This window comes from Stegastes partitus, unplaced genomic scaffold (genome assembly GCF_000690725.1).
Source record: "Stegastes partitus isolate 25-593 unplaced genomic scaffold, Stegastes_partitus-1.0.2 Scaffold1017, whole genome shotgun sequence".
NCBI lineage: Eukaryota > Metazoa > Chordata > Actinopteri > Pomacentridae > Stegastes > Stegastes partitus.
The window spans coordinates 132,208-156,866 of NW_007578748.1; the positions used below are offsets into that span (position 1 = coordinate 132,208).

The window sequence follows — 24,659 nt, forward strand, 5'->3', positions numbered from 1 at the left end:
TTGCCACTCTTCATCGTTACACTGCTGCTGCTGGGAAACTGTGTTTCCAGTATGTGTGTATCGAAAAACTAATGGATGTAACCCGAGACCTTTTTGTTTTGCAAACAAGCTAAAGTTTGTGGAACTGAAGTTAATCTTGTAACCTTTCCTCCTTACAGAACATTACAGGAGGACTGTAAGTGAAACCCTCCAACGGTAGCCTCTGTGACTACACTGTCAATGGACGCATGGAAAGAGCATGGTAGAGGTAAAGATTTGTTAAAAATAGTATGGGATTTTTTTCATTCATATAAGGCGCATATTTGTTACTCAAATATCCACTAAAGGAACAGTATATTCGTGAGAAAAGATGCACATATACTCATTGTTTATTAGACTTTTCTTCAGTGATGTGCACAAGCTGGGAATCACAGTGAAGGCCTTTCACAGTACAATCCTTTGCTTCTCCATTGAAAACATACTAGATGAAATTACTTGTAATTGTCACAGAAACTGTGTGTTTCAAAAGGTGTTTTTCACTGTTCTAAATAATCCATCCATCCATTATCTACACACTACTTAATCCTCACTAGGATCGCAGGGGGCTGGAGTCTATCCCAGCCGACTTAGGGTGAAGGCAGGGGACACCCTGGACAGGTAACCAGTCTATCACAGGGCTACACTTAGAGACAGACAACCAAGCACACTCACATTCACACCACGGACAATTTAGAATCACCAATTAACCTCAACATGTTTTTGGATTGTGGGAGGAAGCTGGAGAACCCGGAGAGAACCCATACTGCACAGGGAGAACATGCAAACTCCACGCAGAAAGACCCCTGGTGTCCTCACCGGGACGTAAACCGATGACCTTCTTGCTGCGAGACAACGATGCTAACCACCGCTACACTTTGCAGCCCTTGCTCTAAATAATGCATATGAAAATCAATTTTGTCTGTTACAACCACTACAAATACTCAAATAAACATATTTAAAATCTTTTTGAATTACTGTTTTCTTTTGTCATATTTGTCAGACTTAACACTGAGAGTATATCAGTTTAAATGTCAGTAACAAGGGCCAGATCAGCTGGGCACAAAATACGCAGAACGCTTTATTTAAAATGTAAACAATCACAGGCACACTAGTCACTTTATTTACTACAAATTGTGTTGTAATTGATGATTAATCCACATACAGCAAAGACAATGAGCCCTTTTTACTTTTTTGTTTTTGAAAAAAATCTGTGTATTTTCCTGCTGCTTCCCACTCTTTGATAAATAAAAATGTAAATTATGTTTCAGTAAATGAAACTCTAAATACCAAAACTAGTTTAAAAAAAAAGGCTGTTTTTATTTTCAGTTCTTATTATTTTGGCGCAGGTGATGTTTTTTCTTTGGTGCTGGCTTAGACCTTGGTGGTTGTTCCTCTGTGTAGCAAAAACTCTTGAGTATAATGCACTAGTGACACTGAATCTGTTGTGTTTTACAGGTTATCTATGTGATCTGCTGAGGCCCGAGTTTGATGAGGAGTTCCTGGACCCACCGAACTGTCTTCACCAAATGAGAGTTCATCAGAGAAGGAAGTTATCACTGGGTGGGAGTCGTGCTTCAGTCAAGTGACAGCTTAAAGACGGGAAAACTCCGGTACGCACAATTTCAGAACAACCACCAGCTGTCACAGTGTTATTACAACCCTTCACACCTCATTCATTTACTATGCTGGCTAAGAAATGTGAGAGTTTTGCGAGTATTCCTTCAATACACGTCGTAAATAATGACTTCGGACACGAGACATTTCTCACTTAGACAGTCAAGCTATACTACAGTGTTGAGTAATTAGAAACACAGTTATCTGCAGTATTTAAGGGTATCATACAAATATTTTGAAGCATTTCAAAGCATACATATAAGAACAAATGGCAAAAACTTTAATAATTCGCACAGGAAAACTGATGTGTAAGTTGCCCCAAATAAAATCTACAAAATTCAATTAATTTCTGCAGAATGATGAATTAAGTAACGAGAGGGCCACTGAAAGGAAGGATCTTTTTGTGATATTCAGTGCAGCATTTGGTCATTCTTTGTGTCTGGCTAAACATACTTCTCTGGTTAGCGTGAACACTGTAGAGGATGAGAGAAATTGTCAATGATGGAGAGGAGATTTATCAACATCCTCTGCTCTGCTACTGCATATACAGATCCACTGTCAGGACCGAGCTGAGCTTAAACATTCGTTGTTCTCCACCTTCAGGCTTTTGCAGACTAATAAAACATTCGTTGCACGATGCTCTATAAATTGAAGCATCGAAGCCTCTGCAGGGGAAAAACAAAAGAGTTGACTCTGGACCTTCTTGTTAAGAGAAAAGATTCAAATCACAGTACAGCACAGTAGCTGCAGATATTTTTGTTCATGAGCAGTTTTTCAAGTACATAAATAACTGCAGGAACGGTCTTCCACCTTCAATTATGTTGTCATGGTACTTGGTATAGTCTGATCAAGTTGTTCTTTCATTACAGTAAATGTTTCTGCTCATACGCACCTGATCTATACAGTCACAAGAATGCATGTGGCAGCCACAGTACTTACCATACTACTGCTTTGATGACTTTTTTACATTTACGAGATGTAGTTTTACCAAAGCTAATTAACTCACATTCTTTATATGTTTTCCTGTTCTCAGAATGCTAACATAATTGCTAACATGTTACAGCATCTCCTCACAACAAATGCTTTCTATTTCATTGTGACCTGCAGGCCGTTTCTTATAAGCTTGCCTTAGTGTGTGTTGATGGTTTGGAGAATTTCATGCTTAAGTCGTAACCATAGTTGACATTCGCATTATATTTATGGGAGGAAAACATTATGGAAACCTAGAGTCTCTGTTGCCAATGTTGTTAATTTCTCCTCAACTTCCCCAAACTCCTCCTCGAGCATGTGCGGTAGGGAGTATGTTGGTTTAGAAGTGGTTGTTGTGATGATAGTCACGGTAGCAGCTCAGGGACCGATCGGAGAGAAAGCTGTCATTTGTTAGTTGGAAATTAAATTAAAGATCTTGGTATCGAAGGCTCCAAATGTATGGATTCTAAGCTTCGTTAATACAGACAGTTGTTTAGAAGCGTCTCTTTAAACATTAGTCAGTTGTTATTTTTGTTTTGTTCTATTTGTGTATTTGATCATATGTTGTCCTGTCTCAAACAAAGAGGCTGCTCTCCCGGTTAGGTCTGCCTTGGACAACGAGTTTGCTATCCTCCGTGGAATTTATCTGATTGCATAAAGGTTAAAAGACTAACATATCAATATGTATGAGGTCTATAGGAATAAAAATCAAACTCATACTACCAAACAGCTGCAATAAGTTTCCACCTTTTAGTATTACAGTTAACTTACAGAGACAGGAGACTAGCCTTGTCTGTTCTATTTCAGTCCCAAGAAAAGGAGACGGATCTCCACTTGTTCCTGTCCTCATTCTCTGCTCTACCTGTCTTTCTCAATGCTCTTTAATTGTCTGTGATTTCTCCCTTGTTGGTGTGTCTCGCAGCTGATACAAAAACCCGCTGAGTCTTGAAAAGGCAAAAAATGAGAAAAGAGGCTGAGAAAACGAGAAAAGGGGCGACGGAAGAATGCGTTTGATTAGCGCAAGTTTGCTCAAGCTCAAGTTCGCCATTGTGTTTCCTCGTGGATGTGTGTGAACGTCGCGGCGAACAGAGAGGCTAAGAAAAGACAGACATGGGAAACATGCACGCTGACATTTCTTAATCAAATATGGCAATCAGGGGGCCAACCAACAGCATGCCATTTGCAATCCCTTTTAATTCATAATCAAAAGCTGAGCAAATGAGAGAGAAATTGAGAAAGACAGAGAGAGTGGGGAGGGGGGAGAGAAATGAGGGAGAAGGAAAGAGGGGGAGAGAGAGAGAGGGAGGGAGAGAGAGAGAGAGATGCAGGTCATTACATGTCTTTTTACTGGCCCGATGAGAGCAATGTAGAATTAATCAGAGGCCATTAGGCTGTATTTACTTACCACTGCAGGGGCTCAGATCTCTCTCTCCCTCTTTCTCTGGATATGAACCTTGATATGATCCTACTCGGCCTCAACCCTATAACAGAAGATGGAGCAGGGCTAAGAATAAGGGTATAACGAGAATGATCCCTCATACAAGTGTGTGTGTGTGTATGTGTGTGTGTACATGCGAGCTTGTGTCTGTATTTCTGGACATTATGTTGCATCATGTGGGTGTTGTATGGGCCCGAGGACCCGAAGTGGTACGGAGAGGAGAGTAGCTGGAGAGATGCTCTTAAATCAGAGTGTGTAATCCCCTGTGGGGTCAGCCTGCGGCCTCTGATGTTGACTCACAACTCTGGCTGTCGCACATCTCTCTCCCTCTCTCTCCTAATGCACCGCTTCCATTACTCACCCAGGTCCTGCCGGTGCCAAAATCTCCTCTAATAATGGATCTGTGTCCCCGAAAGTGTCTTGGCACTAAGTTGGTGCCATTTTAAGAAACTCGAGATCAAACCTTTAAAAAAGGGCACGCTCTAGTTGTAGCAAATTGATGTTTAATGGTTAATAACTATATCATTAACGCTTAATAGATGAAGTATTGCTGGTGTGCTGTGCTGTTTACAAAACTACAAATGCAGAGCTTCAAATTTAAAGGCATGCCCTTAAAATTCAAGGATAAGCATGAGAATATAATTGAAGTATTAAAAGTAAAAGTGCTCATGATACAGAATGGCCCTTTTTTGAATAATGCGTGTTATAATGTAGTAAATGATTATTTCTGTACTGTTTTGTTGCTTCAGTGTTGAAGCTTGGTGAGGGTTTAACAGATGATTGTATTTTGTATTCACAATTAACTACTAATTTCAAGCTGCACATCTAAAGTCTACATAAATTGAGTGAAAAGTACAATTTGCATCTGAAATGTAAAAGAGTGCAAATATAAAGTAGCTTGAAATGGAATTACTCCAGTATAGTGCAAGTAGCCAACCTCAAAAGTGTACTTTCACCGCTGCTGGTGTTTATCAACCATCAGTTTAACTTTAACTCTATATTGACTCACTGTTGGATCAGATACAACAAACTTATGATATGCAGCCAAACATTGTTGCCCACTGAATTTAATTTAAAATTCTAGTTTCCAAAGACCAGATATGGAAGGAGTGTGAATTTCCCTAGTAAAGAACCAATACATTTTCTTGTCTTAATCTTTTGGGCTAATTTCTACAGAAATAAGACGATTTCTTTAGCCCGAAAGCTGCTCAACTGTAAACACAATTGGAAAACTGAATGTCAAGACAAACCCATCTATCTGAAACCCATTTATTAAAACACTGCTTGTTTAATTTAAATGTTTGTTTTTCTCACAAATGAGCCATACAAGGGATGACTGCATCGAGAACCAAGGCAGATGCAGAAGATTGTTGTCGGGACACCAGAAGGGCTGCATGTACAAAGTGCTGTTTACCTTCTATCTCGTTCCAGAAGTCAGTGTTGGTTTAACCACAAAGCTAATCTTTCCCTAAACTCTACCGAGGAGGTGTTTTTGTTGTGTAAACTGTAACAATGTAAAAGTGGCAGATTGTTGTCAGGATGAGGACTTGTTAGAACATTAAAAACATACAGGTGATAGATGATTGCAGTGGAAGAGCCCCTGTTAAATATTTACCAACCTTTTATTACTGCATACTTAACGGCGATTCGTTATGTCAGAATGTCTTTCTAATGAGCCTACACTTGTAAGAGTTCACATTTCTTTATTATAACCAGTCATCAAATCTGGATTTATAAACATTTGTCATTCCACACTTAATATATTTCAGTCAAATTATCTTTTCTGAAAGTTTCCTGTATTCCTGAAATTCATGAGGACACGACTATATCGCTAAAGTGTGTTGATAAAAACCACATGCATGTCAGTTACCAGTTGCATGCATCTTTGTAGGACTTTTAATCTGCACATGTGCTCATTTACAGCAGTGGAAGAACACTTGATTAATAATTACTAACATTTACAAAAACCTAATGTACTTGAAATTAATGAAAAATCTTTGATGCTTTATTACTTTTCTAATTTCTAATAATCCTTTTTACTTAGCATTTACAAATTATAGTAATAATAACGGTCCTCTCCTTAAACCTTTAATAGCGGACTTTTTACCCATTTTGTGGCAGCACAATCAAAATGCAAAGTCAACACTGACACATGAGCACCTTTAAAGTTGATATGGCAGGAACAGTTGCTCATTAGTACCTCATAGTCGCCACTAAAAGAGGTCTTTTTGGCCTCTACCAACTAACCTCTGCCACCTATTGTTCAGTGCTGAGAATAATAGTATAGTGGTTTTTAGAGCTTCTTTACCAAATAGAGCTGAACACTGCAGCCAGAAATGACAACTACTCTCCTGCCCATAACACCCAGGTACTCAGTAGCTAAAACTTGCTATATAACTCTGTAGAACTGAGGAGAGTTGCAGATTTGGTTGACAAATCTCTGTACGTTCATCGCCACTCATTTCCAAGTCACCCTCTCACGTGGTTGTGTTGTTTTCAATTGATTATATCAGATGGTACATTGTTATTATAAATGTTTAAATTAAAACTACTTCAAATAACTTACAGTGCATGCCAGTATAAATGTTAATTCACACCGGTCATGTTTTTGGCCTGGATGCTTCGCAGCAAAGAGGGTTAATGGTTGAAATGTACAAGGGGAGTCCTGCTATATAGGTGTAAAGACATAGAAAGTCATTGTAAAGCAGTATAAACACCAATTAAATGGATTTTTCACAACCTGACAACCAAAGAACCGCCTTTTAATGTCCCTAATGGCTCATTCATGATCCATAAAGAATTGATAAATGACTTATTAACCCGCCCATAAAGCCATCAGTTACAGCCTTTGTAAAGTGTGCCTTTATTAGAAAGTTTTCACAGACCTTAGGCTCATGTGTGCACCCACGCTTTGAGAAACGTGTGCACACATGTTTGTTTTTAGTTATTTTGCCACGTGACCCGAAATCGCAACTTCAGGGTCAGCTTTCAGTGGCCGTTGAGGTTAATTCTCCAGATGAGACGGCACTTCAAAGTCCCTGGCACTGGCTGACCACGCCATTACAGCACAAACCTTTTTAAACAACTGATAGCGAGACAAAGGAGGCTGCAGCATACTTTCTGTGGGCGATATGAGCAAACAGTTAATGACGTTTACTTAAGATTACCGGGGCTCACCACCAAAGGAGTCTGTCTTGGAAAGAGAAAGAGCCAGCAGAAAAGAGAAATAAGGGAAAGAACAAAAGGAAGGCAGCTCAACGCTTTAGTCATTAAGTCTACATTGTTGTTTGTCTGTTTGTTGGGTGTGCCAGAGGAGTGGAGGAATGCTATGTTTAGAAGTGAATAATTTGCCGGGGCCTTGAATGACACGTACGGGCACAACTCTGCCTGCACACAAAGGCACATGAGGGGGGGAAAAAAAAGCATTCCATGAATAAAACATAATTTCAGCAGAAGTAAAATTTCTCAAACGGTATCACTCATCATGTGATTCAATAAGGTGATTTGAGAACGAAGAATGCTTCTTCACAAGGCTCATAGTGAGTAGATTGTATTGATTGTACTTAGTGAACAAATGCCAGTTAAAGTCTTGGGCTGCAAGTGAGAAACGCAGTTAAAGAGGCACGTGACAGTCGAAGCAGGTTTTAATGACAAAAAAAAAATCATTTTGCTTTAGGTAGGTTGTTTCTGTTGCACATAAATATTTTTAATTTCTCTTCTTCCCTCCAACAGTTGGGTCAATTCACCCAATTTCCTTACAAAGAAGATTAAAAGAACATTTTACTTACTTTGTATCTTAAGAAAAAATAGCAATCCTATTATGTAAAAGTGCTAAAGAACACAATAATATTGCAAGATATCTGATCTGATGATAGAATGTTTAGTCTGTAAAATCAGATTCAGCAAAGTAGCTGTAGTGGTGGGATGAAGGTACAAACAAGTAAAGCATATTTTCTCACTGAATAAGCTGAAGTAAAAGAATAAAGTAGAAACAAAAGTACAGTACGTACCTAAAAGCTGTACATAAACCTGCCATTGTAGTTTTTTTCTCTCTCTTTGGAACATTGGAAAGAAGCTGCAAATATGACAAGAACACATTAATATGTAGGTTGATATAACAAACTTGTTCAGTTACTTATTTACACATCAAACAGATGTGGAGCAACAGTGGCGTTCATTTGAAGTCATGTTTTGGCCACTTCAATGCATTTTCATTGTCAGTTTGCAATTGTGTCATGACAATTTTTTTCTATCTTAAAACACCTGCGCATAGAAGAGAAACCATGATTTGTTTTTGTGATATGGGTCAACTGACCTTTTTAGGTGTTTTAAAAGAAGTCTGCCATATAACTTCTTCTTTGATGCTTAATCCCACTGATATGCACATTCTCTGTATGTCATATCAAAGCATTCCTAACTTGAGCCACCTATGCTCAGCCACTTTGTATATCTAATAGGTGTGGTTGTGTAGATGAACTGGTGCTCCGGCACCTTCTAGTGCTGAAGTTTACTGTCTAATTTGCCTCCACATCTCCCCAACAAACAGAGAGCCAGACGGCTGCCTCCGCCACGCAGATACGACTGCAGCCGTACTGTAAAAAGGCGCCCCAACAACTGCAGCTGATTCCTCCCAGAACGTGTAATTTTCTCATTTAGCTCACAAGCGTTTGGCCCGACACCAATTAGCACGGGGCCCTGACCTCAGATGTCTGTACCAGGAGACATGGTGCTGAACGACGCACCACGTGGCGCACCTCAATCAGCCGCTTGCACCCTCTTTTCTATTTTGCAGCCATCAAATCATCGCCATATACATAATTCATACACCTCAGATTTGGAGGTTTATTATAACCCCTCTCCTACTTTGAGGGTATGATTATATGTCAGCCTCAACTTTATAAAAATAGGAGAATGGGTCGTCTTTCTCTCCCATCTACATATCATCTTTCAAGAACCCTTGTTTGACATAGTCCCAGTGACTGTTGTTACCTCCTGTGATATTAAAACAGTTTTTCTGCTTGTCATCTCTACATCTCTAGTGATCATTCAAATCGAATATCTAGTAATAACAGAGGTAATGTGTATGGTCTTCGTACATGCACCTGCTTATATGCTGTAAAGAAATGCAACAAAAACACAGATTTTACATTTTTTTCTGGCCATGTTATGCAATACCAAATCTCACCATAGGGGGGTGGGGTCATACCAAAGTGCTGGTGCTGCCGCCCATGCCCTCTCAATATGAGAGAGCCATGGATATCAATGAGGAGGGTGTAATTGGCTTTGGGGTTATGAAAATGTAATGGTAAGATAACATGAAACTTTGATGACTGTCGAGAAACTGGGAGGCACAATCACTGTCTTGTTCTTCGCTTATACGATAGAGACAAGTGTAGTAGGAAGGAATAATGATAGGATACAGTGTTAAGTTGTAATTCCTCTTAAGATTGTGGCTTTCTTATTGTGAAACTGCGTGTAGGTCTATAAATTGTAAGTAATAAATGTGTGACTTAACTGCGGTGATATGTGACATTAGTGAGCTACAATTAGATTAACTTTGCTTGTTTTTTCATTAACCTCTTGAGCTCATCTTGTTGTAGGAATCCCCTTTCCGTGAACTCACATTATATTTGATTAGTGCCCTGACACATTTATTTGGATTTAATTTGAGGATGTTTGTGCTGGTGTCTGCAGGCTTGTGATGTATATGTGTGTGTTTGTGTGAGCAGGTGTTTACGTATGTAAATGTATACATGCACATGCAAGTGTGCGCCTGTATGTGAGTCCATTAGCACGTGTGTGAGTGTGCAGCATGCACATGTCTCTCCTCCTTGACGTTGTCTGTGCACCCCACCAGGCAGCTCTTGGCCTCCTCCTTTCATTGCTAAGAAACCATCCATTCTGTGTGAGTAATCAGAGCTGTGCCTCCAGGAGCCCAGCCAAGCCTCTCATCCTTGGGCTGCTCAAGAGCTGCTTTAATTAACCATCATACCACAGATGGGATCGATTTTTTTTTCCCCCCACCCCCACCCCCTCTATCTTACTCTTTCTCTATGCCTCCCTCTCTCTTCTTGCCTCTCTCTCTTTCTCTCCCTTCTATCTCTGCTGCTTCTTTCCTGCACCCTTCTCTCCCATACACAAGCCCCATAATTGCACTGGAAAAGTGCCAGCCGCCAGTCGGGCCCCAGACTGCAGGCCTCTCCTCTCCCTCTGTTCTCCTCCTCAGCCCCTGGCCTCACCTGCTCAATACCTTATTAGTGTCAGGATCTGTAGAGAGTCATTGCGGATTAACTAAAGAGATGTGAGATTGATTTCTGCCCCTGCAGATAAAATTGAAGTTTTCTTCTTGTGTGTGCACATGAGTGCATGTATGTGTGTCTGTGTGTGTCAACGAGGGACAGAGAGTGAGAAAGGGAAAGAAAAGTAAGGAAGATTTTTCAAAAAAAAGGAAAAAGTCTGTGTGATCTTTTAGTCTACAACCTTGCGGGAATATACTGGATGCATGTGCATGTTGTGTGTGTTTGTGCATTACTGTTCTCTAGTATGTATGAGGGTTTTTGAAATGAGGGTTTGCTAATTTGCTATTGGAAGACCCACTTGAGCCTCTGCGTCTCTCACAACAAATTAATCCCCCCTCTTGCTTTACCTTCATTGGTTTTCATGTAGCGCTATGAAGGCACTAGACAGACCCATATCCCTGTGTGTTGCACTGTATTCTAGCGAGAGCTCCTCCATCCATACACGTAAACAAACACACACATACGTAGAAAAAAAACATACATGCACACCCGCCTCCACCGTGAATCTGAAAGTCCAATCTCAGATTCTAATCTGCAGCAGTAATAGTGACAAGAAATGACCTGTTCTGGTAAATATGTTCACGAAAATAGCGCCCTATTGATTATTCATGGCTCGGTGATGGCTATATATGTGTCAACGAGGTCTCAGAGGCAGCCAGTTGGGCGAGAGATTAACATCTATTTCAGAGGTAGGTGAATTTGTAGTGGAGGAGAGGTGGTGGGGGTGGAGGCAGGAGGGTTGTGTGTGTGTGTGTGTGTGTGTGTGGGGAGTTGCAGGAGGTTGGGGCTGGAGCAGGGTGGAGGGTTGTCTCCTCAGGATTGTGCTGTAATCACAGGCCTCCGTCTACATGGCACATCTCAAGAGTGGTGTCAGCTGGGCTCTCTTCTGTTTGCTAATAGCAGGGGGTCAGGCCTCACTCACAAAGAGGTGCGTTTGATCCCCAGGTATGGGACATGGAGGGAAAGAGATGACACTGCTGAATACTAACAGGTCGCACTACACGCCGGCTTATCTTTCATCTGATGTGTGTGTTTGACATCCTAATGGTATTTGTGTTTTGCAAACAGATTAGTGAGTTTAAAGCATGAAAAATGTGCTGCGGTTCATTTGTTTCAAGGCTTAAAAACAGGAAAAAATTGACAATCTGTTGATACACTAAAACTAACACCTCTGATGTTAATGTTGTCATTAGACAAATAGTAACCTTAAAAATAAAAGCATGCTGTAAATATAACGGACTGTTCTGCCTGGCCTTGACCAGCCAAAAAGAAACTTTTTGAACAAATCGGCCCTGGTCCCGTTGTTGTGTGATGGCAGGTGCATTGCCTTTGTGCGTTTACAGCTGCTGATTTGTAGTGTGGTGTTTGTACGTTTGTATAGAAGCCGTTGTGGTGGCGGTTGTGTAGCGGTTCATGGGTCCCAGGGCCCAGCTGCCAGAGTGAGGCAGAAGAGTCAGACATCATTGTGGTGTGATTTCCTCCTCTCCTTGCAGATGGAGTGTTTTTGTCAGAGCGAGGGCCACAGTGATTGCCTCTTCGCCACCGGTGTCAGCCCAGGATAATACTGCAGCCGTCCCCCCAGGAACAAAACAGGATCAGTGCAATCCATTTTCTTTTTCTCTGCCAAAATGGAATAATTTCAAAGAGACAATCCCTGGTAGTCTCCAAAGCCCAGGAAAAATCAAAAGACAACCATTATGGCAAAAATCGTGAAAGAGGTGTCCCACCTTTCCCCCTTGGCTCTGCCAAATACTATGCCCAGCTCTAACTAACAAGCGCGGCCACAGATAGACAATGAAAGTGGATTGAAGAGCAAAGCTAGCAATCTCACAAAACAGAGCACTAAAGCAACACATGAAAGATGCATGCACATAGACTACAGATGAAGAGGCAGCGAGTGTAGTCCCCAGTATGGCCCCTCCATATTAGGTGGCACACTCAGATCTTTATATTCAAAATATGGTGGTTTTATCTATGAGTCCATACATCTGCAGCAATCCGAGTTCTATGGCAACCTGCCCTTTACAATCCTAATGACACTTCAGCAAAGTGTGGTAGCTGAGAGAGGGCGGGAGCCAGGAGGCTTTCCCTCAGAAAGAGCTGAGAGCATCTTATTGGGAAAAGGGGCTAAGAGTGTTGTTGTTGTGATGCCTGACTCCATATTCTTGGGTCATAGATATTCAAGAACTGCACCTCCCTTTCCATTCTCTTCCTGTTGCCATAGCACATCAGTTGGGACACGCAGTCCTATGCTCAGCCACCTGCAAATGAATATCCATGCAGAGATACAGTGGTGTGACAGGGCCTGCTCATGATAGTTTTGATGTGTAATAAAGATGGGGACAGGCTGGAAGTCTCTTCTAAAAGTGCTTTCTTCTGCACATTACGCTGCAACAGAAATGATCAAAGATGTCCTATCCACACTTGGCTGCAGTACTTTTTTTGTGCATTTAAGAGAAATAACTCTTCACATATTTCTCAAGAACTTCACATCACAGGTTTGAAGCTCTGCTATGCACAGGTGCTTGAAGGACAATATCGGAGTAGTAGTCTATTATTGTACAGTGTGAATGAATGAAGAGTGATTGAGTGCAGTACTCCACGCCACCTATATAAAGCAGAAGTATTGCAATGTGAGGGCCAGAGAGAGAGAGGGTGAGAGAGCTCTAGAGGCCTAAATGAGGTGAAGGGAAGTGGAAGTGTCCAGTAGGGGGTCTGCTGCTGTGGGAAGAGAGGGAGGGGGGGAGGCAGGGGGAGGAGGGCTTGCTCTACGCAGTGCCTGGGCCAATGCATGAGGGTTTGGGGCTAAGTGTCTCATCAGCATCCAGCTCAGGTGCTGCCAGGGCCCACGCACTAACTATGCCCTGACTTGATTGTAATTGCCTGAATTCAACTCCCGCTGCTCCCTCCTGGCAATATCACAGGCACATTTAACTCCAGAGAGCCTGGGGACCGTGCAGCAGGGCCACAGAGAGCAGCTGACTGCCTCTTGTTGAAGCCTGTGGGCTTCAGGGGGATCCTCTCTTGTGCTGTCTGCTTTGTGGGGGAGGGTCACAGGTGCATGCACCCCCATCATCTGGGTGTTTGTGAACATGAAACAAGTGCGAGTGCATCGGATATACTCCGACAGTGATGGCATGAGCACGACAGAGGTATTTGGTGTTTATAAGGTTGCATTATGGTGAATTAAATCCCCCAAACCTCTGCAGCACCTGCAAATACTGTGCTCATACAAACATAACAGCAAATTGTTTATGAGCATGTTAACTTCTCTTTAAATTCCAGTGGTGTTTTCAGAGCTATGAAAACCATAAATTATTTGCCATTATCTTTAAAATCTTCACACAATCTACGTAGAAAAATAGCACTCCTGGTTGCTGTCTGCCGGTGTTTATCATGTCCAATTCAAACCAAAGTATACACTTGATTGCTTCATATTCCCACCCACAATATTTTTTTTTTTGTTTTACACACAGTTCTGATGCTGCTTTCTGTAGTTATGCTAATGTTTTGGGTGTTGAAAATTGCTCAAATCTGCTTTCAAAAGAAGAACAAAAACACTTCAGAAATAGCTTGAAAAGCATCAACAAATTTACAGTAAGTACATTTGTTTTTTCCTCCTAACAATGCATATGACTGTGGCTCCAAACCTCTAGTTATAGAACATTCACGCTGGCTACATTTGAGCCCCTTTTGTTTTTGACATTTGTGACTGACAAGGGCATGAATGAAGTACTTCCCTCTTACCCCGACAAAAGCCTTTATTCAAACACAACATCCAAAATTATGAGCAGAAATAGATTTTCCAGTGGTAATACGTAATTTATGTTTCCCAATCGCCCAGCTTTGGAAACTGCAGCAGGGTTAACTTAAAAAAGTTAGCCTGTGGTGCTCCTCATCCTGTGATAATAGGCCTGTCTGTAATGAAGAACAGGCTTGTTGCCAACAGGTGGTCTCTTTAAAAGACCAGAGCCACAGCACTCAGGATGGGGAAAAAACTGCCATGGCAAAATGTGTCAGAATCTAATGTTCTGCAGAGTGAAAAGCCTGTTTTCTGTCTTTTGTTCCCAGCTAGAGATTCAGCCTTGTTCCTCATTGTTCGGGGCACAAACGAGCAACAGTCTTTTTTGACACGGAGCCACAGATGAATAAAGACTGGAGCTGACTAGTCACAGGAAAGAGCTTTCTTTTTGGAGGGCTTGGAGCCCATTAAGAGTTTGTGAGATATGAATGGATATGAATCCTCTCCTTCGACCCCACAAAAATACTGGACCCACAGAAGACAAGGAACACCTCTGTGTCTTTTTACTGAGGTTCCCAAGGACATTTCAAGACATCGGGCAGAGGAAGGACTGATTGACAGGCAGGAATTACATAGAGTCAATAAGGAAGTGGCTCTTTGTTAATTTAAAAGGGTACACTATGCTCACCCAACCTTAGAGCACCAACCACTGACACTAATGTTGACATGTTGACTTTAAATTCTTGGCATGAGCAGTAGGAAAGAAGCCAGGTAACTGCACGGATTACAAACTGCATTACTGTGATATAAGCTCTGCATTTTAGTTACGTTCTCTGTGGAAAGCTGCGTGAATAATGTGCAAATGTAATAAAACAGACAGGATAAAGATAATGAGATATTTAGTAAGCCACTTCATGGAGACGCCAGGCAGTGCGTTAGGCTTAATGGGCAGATGATGGGTGGATCCCAGCAAAAGCAGCCCACAAAATACAAGCTTTTGTCCAGCTCCATAATCCATTTGTTACACTCAGACCAATTTGTCCTCATTAACCCTCATAAGGGGACTGTGTCTGAGACAAAAGCTCCCGGGGAACAATGAGAATACCCCACCCTCCCCACATCCACATCGCCACAGCTCAAGTGCTCCCCTTCCCAGCACATTGTGGCCCCCTTGTTGCCCACAAAGTTCCAGTCTATGAGCAAGAGATGGACAGACCCCAACAAGCCGGGTACACCTGAAAGACGGGGGTGAAAAGAAATCTCCCCGTTTCCACGTTAAGAATGAAATATCTTCCGAGAAAACACAATGCAACGTCTTCCGTTGTATTCAGGTCACTCCATCAATCAACTCTGAAATAAATCTTGACAAGACGCACAAAGAGCGACAGCAAAGAAAAGGAAGGGAGTTACAGTCATTCCCCAAAGACGTGAGAAAGTTGCGTTTTTCTGTACTTGTCAGTTTGCAGGAAAATTAATTTGAACATGACATTTATTATTGCCGTTTTTATTCAGTGAGAAGAATCATTGAATCACTTGAGTTTTAAAACATGTTGAACTTCCATCCAGTGGCTCTAAAAGACAGTCTGTGTCTGCTTTCAGTTCGTCAGCCGTGAACTGGTCAAGGTACGTGCTTCAAAACAACCTTTTTTTTTTTTTTATTGCAATTAATCACTTTATGAGTTTCATGTTTTGAAAGAGGTGGATATGTCATTGAGGAAGTTATTGCTTTTCCTCTCTTTCAAACTTGGCCCAGACAGCCTTAGACATGGTAATCAGGTACATGTACTCAAGTACAATTTTGAAGCCCTTGTACTTTATTTGAGTCATTCCCTTCTATGCTACTTCAAACTTGTACTTCTGTACATTTTAAAGGAAGCCATTGTATCTTGTACTCCTCTACATTTATTGAACAGCTATGTTACTAGTTCATATTTATTTCATATACTTCTTGGGACCATTAAAATACACAAAAATACTGTGTCAAAGTGCGTAAACACAAAAACACAACCGAGTAAAATAAAATAGCCTTCAGATCATCTGTACCTGAGTTTAAAACGATTCGTTTAAAGTCATGCTGGTAAAATCTCGCATATAAACATGTGACAAAATATAGTTTCTTGTTAAATTCTCAACTTGGCATCAGGCAGAAAACTAGTGTCTAGTTGGAATCACGTTTTGGATAAATTGTCAGAACTTCAAAGAGAAATTTCCCTTCTAACTGTCTCTCATGGTTTCACTTCCATTGTAAGAAAGAAAAAGTAAAATGATGTTGTTTTTTCCTACCTCCATAATCATTTTATAGTCCCTTAGATTTTCTGTGTGACCTCTTGGAGGGACCCAGTCTCTATGTTGAGAACCATTGAACTGCCTAATTGTGTATAAAGTAGTTGAAATTAGTTCCATCTTCACCAATTACGATTGTATTCAGTATGATTAATCTAATAATATAACAGTACTCACAGGGGGTGTTTCTCTGTAGTACTTTTGGATTACTTTTTCTTTTTTTAATACATTGTGCTGATGTATGAAATTAAATGCAGGACTTCTTTTTGTGCAGTAATTAAAAAACCTTTTATTGGTATTGTTACTTAGGGATTTAAATCCTCCCTCCACCACTGAAATCGGATCATGAATACAAAACTCCGTCAAACACAACTGGTTCAAGATGACGCAACAGTCCTCCAGATTTACCCCCACAATTATTGCTTCAACCACTTGCTCAGTTAAAGCGCTACGCCACAAAAAAAAAAAAAAAAAAGCCTTTTATGAACATGTCACAGTGTCAAACGCAGCGGCGTCCCATTTAATGCTGGTTTGTTGGGTCTCCAATATGTTTTCCAAACAGAGTTGCAGTAATCAGGTCATTTGTTATAATGACAACCATTAGGGGTTATCATCGTCACACAGCAGTCAGGCAGATAAATCAGGTGCTCGCTCTCTCTCTCTCTGATTCATCTCAATTACACACAGGCACACTGACAAACGCACACACCTTCACATCATTAGGCACTAAAAATGAAAATGTTAAAGACTCAATATTAATTCATTTTAATGTCTATTTCCTGTATTACCTAAAGGTTTAGCTCAGTGTGTTGTATTATCTATGCAACAGTTCATTTATTGAACTATAATTAAAGCAAAAAAAAAAATCACTGATTATAGTGTTTCAAATGTTAAAATTCAATGGTATGATAGTGTATTTGATGGGCTTTACACTGTTGGTCAGAATAACACATTTATTGTTGTTTTATTGACCAAATGACTAATAGAGAAAAAAAAAATCTGATTAATCGATAATGAAAATGAGTTGCAGCATTAGTTTCAGTAACTGGTTACACATGACATTTGTGATTTAATATATTAAAAGTCATGAATAATTTATGAATGCAAGTTTTCATGAAGGAAAAATTACTTTTATTTATAGAACAACGATATTTCATTTAACTAGAAAACTACATAGAGAAAACATTTTTTTTTTACATACATTTTAATATCAAAAGGTGTCACAACATCATCAAATGACGATCTTATGAAAAGTTTGTGTTTTTAATGACAAATATAGTAAGAATAGTCGGAATGAAAAAAAACAAAACCAGCTGGTATATATATATACATATATATATACATATATATATATATATGTTTGGAGCATCGGTTTGTGCCTCTGCTTGTATCACAGTGGACAGTCGGTTCCATATCCAGGCCCATATTCAGTCACCCTCTTCAGCAGTGCCGCTTTCACTGCACTGATCTTCTCATCCAGCTCCGTCAGACTGCAGGCCTGAAGGACAAAGTAGGAAAAAAAAAATTGATCAATCACTCAAAACAGGTTAACCTCCTTTCACAAAATATCGTCAAAAGAAACGAACAAAACTCCAGACCTGAGCCGGGGACGTCTTTAGTCGCTTGAGCTGGTGGCTCTAGGAAACAAGCGCACAAGTAAAGCACACGTTAGACCTTAATTAGTCGAACCAGTTTGAGCTCTGAGACGCAGACTGAGGCACTTGTCTGTTCCCCTTCTTACTTTGCTTTTAAATGTCTTTCAAGGTCCTGAAAAAGAATTTACTCGGCGACAAAGACACGACGCAACAGAAGGATGTTTTACAAACTAAAAAAAAACTTAGGCTTGTGATTTCCTAATGTCCACTTAGTGAAATGAAAATAAGTCTATTTATAGAAGCAGAATGTAGAGCACAGAAGATTAATCAGATAAAACATGTTTCCATTTCGAAATAGTTTTAATTGAATTTTGCCTTTTATTGGATCTTTTGACAATATTTAGAGACGGTAAACATGGGGAAGGAGCAGAAGTCCTTGGCTGTTATGTGGTTAAAACTGCTCGAAGCAATATGTTTTAAGTTGCTGAATAATTTGTGAAGGAAGCTCCTTTTACTGTTCAGTATTAAAAGGTTGCTGCTGAACTCGTGGGCCAACTGTGTGCAGCTTTTTAGCAAATACCAAACTACAGGGGAAAAAAAGGGAGGAAGGAGGGGAGTGGGGGACTCCGAATATAAAAGACCCCATCCTCATCAGTTTATTCAAAGACACTCAACATCTCTTGCTCTGCTCACACAAACATGCAGTGAGTCAAAAGCAGATGGAGAGCAGCATACTCACAGAAGCAGCATGCTGTGCTGAGAAATACCAGTATGAAGAGACATGCAGCATCTCAAGCACACTTAGATAACTAACACGCTGGACAGACTCCTTCAGCATGGGAAATTTGAGTCTGTGTGACTCTGCCGATGTCTGACAGGTTGAAAATGAAGTCCAATAAATTACCTACTGCCATCCTTTGAGCTTAAGAAGCAGCTGAAAGTCATCATTTCTCAAATGAACCGTCTGCCATGACCCACATGTTAAAGTAAATCTAACCAATAGCCATATTTGATGGAAATAAGTGTAACTTAAGCATCGAGGCATAACAGAGAAAACTCCATTAGCATCACCCACAAACTCCTCTCCGCGACTAGACTTAGTTTTGGAAGAGATTGAAACCAATATTCTATGTCGCAGTTTTTTAAAAGTAACAGTGCATTAAATGGATAAAGTAAAAATACTTATGGACAGCTAATCACCTGGACAGTGTAAATCCACGTCTGAAATAGTGTCTAAAGCCGCTAAGCAGGGCAAACTAGCTAGGTCGAGAAAACTAGTTGTGATTCTACTGGGGATTCAAAGATTACACTTCCAACTCAACTACACAAAAGTACTTAAAAAATGAAGGAGAAAGCTGATCGTTACATTTATTCTCGATTCTATAACATTTATTGTTGAAACGCATCGCTTTGGTGGTAAAGTGGCTGTTAAAAAAAGTAACTGCCCAATCAGAGCAGGCCATGAGGATTACGTGGCAGAACAGGGAGGAGCCTTCATGAGTTCAGGGAAGTTTCTTTTGGTTGAACTTCTTCAGTGAAATGTAGCATCTGCTAATAATTAGCATCAAGGGAGGAATATGGTTGTCACTTTGTAATAGCAGAGACTAAGGCTGAACAATTAATTCATTTCAAATCAGAATCGCAATTTAAAATAATAAAAGTAGCAAATTACTAAGGCTGTAATTCAGGATGTGTTAAGCAATGATCCAAGGTTTAGAATGCAGTGGCTGTGATCTTACAAATTCATGCTGCCCTCTTTCTGTTTTCTATGGTATCTCATGTGCGACTGCAAAAATCGCAATGAGGCATTTACCCCAAATTGTTCAGCCCTAGCAGAGAAGCTGGCATAACCTAGCACAAATATAAGAGATGGAAAACATACAGAATAGGGACACTTTTGTATCTTCTGTTGGTCCCAGATAAAAAAAAAATGAAATGCTTTAATTTGATTCTGATTTGTGGTTACCACTGTAGAGACTCGAGCAATTTTGTGTCTACAGCACATTTTGATTGGCTACAAACAATAACCTATCAACACTCAGTGACAAATATGTAAAATATAAATGAACAAAAGCATTTCTGTTAAGTTTTGTGTTGAAGTTTATGCTCTTCTAAACTCTAAATTCTACCACTTCTGGCCCTGAAATAACCAAATTTGTTAATCATAATAAAGCGTGTCCCAATGTGTCACCATGTGATATGTTGTATAATGGTATTCCATACAGTCATATCTGCTACACTGGAGATATTCCTCTTTCATAAACTCATAACTAGCTCAACAGGAAAACACAGAAATTGTACAATACTGTTTCAAGAGTCAGAAATGACTTATAACCTATATTTAATTCCTTAAAGCTCTTAAAGCCATTCCTGTGGGACTGGCGTAGTAATGCCAAGAAATACTTTAGGATTTAAAGCCAGAGGACTCACCGAGGACTGAAAGTACTCGGGTGAGAGTCCCTCCAACTCCAGGATACGATCCTCCAGCTTCTTCAGTCTCTGGTAGACATTCAGTGGAACTGGACCCACTGAGGAACAAAAAAAACAAATTATTTAAAAAAGTCTAAATAGTCATAATTGTACACGACAAATTCACATTTAGGGAGTTGTAAATAAGATGTGTCTGAGTCTAAAAAGAAGCATGGTAATAAGAAGTAGCTGATTTTATGCATCAAATCAGGACAAAACTAACCACAGGCTTGTTTTTAAAGGTTGGCTATTTATCTTTCATAAAAGGCTAACAAAAAAAAACCTCACTACCAACACAATACCATCATATGCACGTTTTAGAATGTTACAGATTCTATCCTGTATAACAGTAAAGTGCTCATATATAACACTACATGCATAAAAGACAATAATTTCACTAGCAGTACTATAACTGTCTTTTTTTTTTTTTTGCCTTCTCTCACCTGTCGGGAGCCTTAGGTGAGTCTCGATGTTGTGAAGTCGCTCTTCTATAGCCGCATTTCCACAGTCTCTTGCCATCGGCCCCCTCTGCTGCTCCCCAGGTTCTCCTTGACCTCCCCCACCACGAGTCTGAGGCCCGTATGTATTAACCACCCGCGTGACTGGCGAGACAAGGAGCATAAACAGAAGCAGTTAACCAGAAACTAGTTAACAATATCTCAAACAGGGTAATAGGCCATTTACACAGCATGCATATGAACAGAAGGTCCTACAAGACTCTTCATATTTCTAATAATGCTGTGACAATTGCTGCTTGAGCTTTGCGTAGCACTTCCGTTTTGTGAAAGCTGAAAAAAAAATTAAAAAAAAAAGATTTTCCCGATGAGAAATGTAAGAGTTTCAATGGAGTTGAATTGTATTAATTAAGCCAGAAATTACTAATCAACATTTCTGGAAAAGTCATGCTTTATTAAGGATTATTGGTCTGTGACTGCATCAGAGCATTTAATTACAAAAATGGTGGTTAAATAAAGCCGTTAAGAAATGTCACATTTTCTTACCTTTTACGTGGCTTTTAAAACCTGGGTAAGGAGTGAAAACTGCATCTGTTCGGGCGCAGCTGTTTTCTGCAGAAGATAAAATGTGACATAAATTGCAATTAGAATTTCCAAATGTAATTAAATGTGATTAAGAGAAAATGTATATATCACACTTTAATTATCGCTCCTCCTGATTTCTATTACTGGTGTCTCACACAGGCTTTGAATTTAAAAAAGGTCCTCTGTCTCGTGTTTTTCTGGACTAAGCGGGTTGTGTTTTGAGGCCGAGTGTGTTAGCTACTTCAGTCCCACTCTTGGAGCAGTTCAGCCTGACCTCTCGCCTGTGGAAATCAGCTCTCTCCCAAACATTGGCAATCTGTGTGCAGGCTCCCTCTCCACCCTGCCCCCAACCTCTCTCCCATTCTCACCCTGATTGCAGTCGATCACGTTGCAAAACTCGCGCACATTGTTTTCATTGATCTCCATCTGCTTGCGCTCCATAAATGCAGATATTCTTCGCTCAATCTAGGGTTACAATGAAGACACAACACAGATAATGAGACACAATGGATTGATGAGCTATTGATAGGTGTCAAGAATGCAATGTTTTTCGCCTTTTTAATGTTAATGGTCCGCGGCATAAAAGCGTGCAGCAGTTACATTACAGGGAACGAGAAATGCAGTAGGAAATTATTCCAGGTAGCCAAAAAAGTTGAATTGCTTGCCATCATCACATGATGGAATATGAATACTGTTTGCTTGGCTACCAAAATAAATGCACAACAGAATGGGGCCTCTTGTCCTTCATCCACATGCAATCTCAGAGTAATGAGCATCCACTTCATAATCCATCAAGGACCTGGCCCTCTCTCAAAACCCTCCAGCAATGTGGTCTGTTCTACCCCACCACAGCACTAAAGGACCCCTTATTCTCTGTCGAACTCGGCTTATCAGGTCTCCATCAAGCATTTGCTTCACTGCTGCACGTCATGTGCACATCCTCGGGAGCAATTACTTATGATTATTCATTTGCTTGACAGAGTGTAAAGAGGGCTCTGAAATGTCACTGCCAGAACAGCTGACAGATCTGCTGACGGAGACCAACCTCTGACTTCCCGGCTCGGATCTGAACCATGACGTCATCAGCCGCCGTCTTGCTCTCCGCAGCCTCTGAGATGAGGGGATGCTGCTCAGACGGCGCAGGTGTCTGCTCTTTCACCGAGGACGAGGTGACGGCGTCATCTGACGCGCTGTCCTTTATAGATAACGCATCGGCGTCATCATTATCCACCACTGTCTTTAGATTTTCTGAAACAGCCTATTCAAATAATAGGAGCAAAAAGGAAAAAAGATATCTATAAATTAAAAACCCTTATTAGCAAACAAATCCTGTTCAGATACATTTTAACATGCTTTTTCTCTATCTCAAATAACAATGGCATTAATTTAAACATTATTATTAAATAACTTTATTACAAATTATTTAAAAAATTTTAAACCAAAATTATTATCCAGTTTACCAAGATCAGAAAGATATAAACTGAAATAACCTCTTTACCTGTAATTTAGTGATGTGCTCCAGCAAAGAGCTGTAAACACGAGCAGCTGGAGATGATTGAAGATTCACAGCACTGGGGTTGATTTCTATTCTCAAAGCAGCATCACCTAATTTGAGCTTTATTTCAAAACACAAATAGTGTTAGACCTCACTGCACGGAACAGATACAGCAGTCAATCTAAAACTGCACAGCAACAAGACAATGTATGCATTAGTAAAATAAAAGCAACTTGCTTAGCTGATTAGTCTGTGACTTGAAAATAGACTTACCATGTTGATTGTCTATTACGGTTAAAGGCTTTGTCATTTTCTCGAAATATACAAGCAATTTGCTGGGATCTGCTTCTTTAAAGTGTAGTATTCAGTAGCAAGTATATTCTGCTTTTCACTGTTTTATGTTGTTGTATATTGAATATCTTTGGGCTTGCATTGCTGTTCAGACGAATCAGGCATTTTAAAGATATGATCGTGGCCTCTGGGAGCTTTACTATTTTCACAACTGATACAATTTTTTATTTATTATTTTGGAAAAATAACTGATAATCGCAGATTAACTGATAATATCTACTTAAAAACCTTCATCTAAAACAGTTGATGCCCATGATTCCACTGCTAATGCTTACAGATAATAATTCACATACATTAGGAAGATAAAGCAAGTGGAGGAAGATTTATAAGTTCTAAAACTTCAAGACTACTCATCGTGTTTTTCATCCACTGTGCATTTTATTCCTACTTTTCCACACAAAAGGCAGGACCAGACATCACCGACTGTGTTTACTGAATTATACAAGTAAACAGCCTTACTGTGTGAAAATGTACTACATAGTTGCATTATATCCAGGTTGCAAGAATATGAGCCAGAGAATGAGCTATGTGCAGGGTGCTAATGGCGATGCAGCTGAAATACAATTGGAATTTTGCTTTAACTGATGTGGGTCTTGTCTCGCAGAGTTTGGACAGATACGGAGCTGCAAGCTTGTCACAAATAAGATCAAATCATTTAAAGTTTTCAGAAACCCAAGCACAGCTGCTTTGCTTGTCAAAAACATCTCCGAAATATGTAGTTACTGTGTCACTGAATGGACGGTGGGTGCCGGCTAATGCAGCAGGTTGCTAAAAACATTAGCATGTAGCTCGCTAACAACCCGGGCTGAAAGGACCGACGGGGTCTGAGTCGCGCAGCTTAAACAAATCCGACAAACCTCTTTCTCGAAGTCTGCTAGCAGCTTCAGTATCACTTCCATGCAGCCCCTGTAGCTGGACATTTTGCTGCATTCATTGGGAGGAGCGTGGTTTCCACTTGGCTTCATTGTCTCCGCCATCGCTGTTGAACGGCCCCAGAATGCTGCGCGCTGATTGGTTGTGCAACTGCGGCTGTGTGTGCGCGCAGGACGTGGACGGTATGGAAAGCCAGAAGTGCCATAAATCCCCGCTGTTTGTACGCCATTAACATTCTTATTTAATTTTTAAAAAAAATTTTTGTATGCTGTCAAAAGCCCCAAAACGCCACTTTTACACCAGTACAACAAAAAACAACGTCATCAAAAGCAAATAAAACAAAACCCCACTGGTTTCCACACCATCAGAAGCAAAAAAATAAATAAAACAAACAAACAAAAAAAAACATGCTACTTAAAGCACTAAATATTAAAATGTTGCTTTTTAAGTTTCATTTTATTTACCTTTGCCTG

General features: G+C 40.2%; 1 protein-coding gene across 1 annotated transcript; it reads right to left on the reverse strand.

Annotated features, from left to right (window-relative positions):
- Positions 1–17,471: 17,471 nt before the first annotated feature.
- mbip (MAP3K12 binding inhibitory protein 1) lies at positions 17,472–24,290 on the reverse strand. Its single transcript, XM_008295053.1, has 9 exons — positions 24,171–24,290; positions 22,966–23,082; positions 22,513–22,725; positions 21,836–21,932; positions 21,429–21,494; positions 20,871–21,029; positions 20,389–20,486; positions 17,962–18,000; positions 17,472–17,861 (listed from the first exon to the last, which is right to left on the reverse strand). Exons 1-9 carry the CDS (start codon positions 24,288–24,290, stop codon positions 17,754–17,756), a joined length of 1,017 nt encoding a protein of 338 aa, XP_008293275.1. The 3' UTR covers positions 17,472–17,753.
- Between the last annotated feature and the right edge of the window lie 369 nt (positions 24,291–24,659).

Coding starts and splice junctions, on each gene's coding strand:
- mbip (XM_008295053.1), bottom strand. CDS start 24,290: ATGGCGGAGACAATGAAGCCAAGTGGAAACCACGCTCCTCCCAATGAA. Junction 18,001..20,388: donor CCGAGTACTTTCAGTCCTCG/GTGAGTCCTCTG, acceptor CTTGTTTCCTAG/AGCCACCAGCTCAAGCGACT. Junction 17,862..17,961: donor TAAAGACGTCCCCGGCTCAG/GTCTGGAGTTTT, acceptor TTTGTCCTTCAG/GCCTGCAGTCTGACGGAGCT.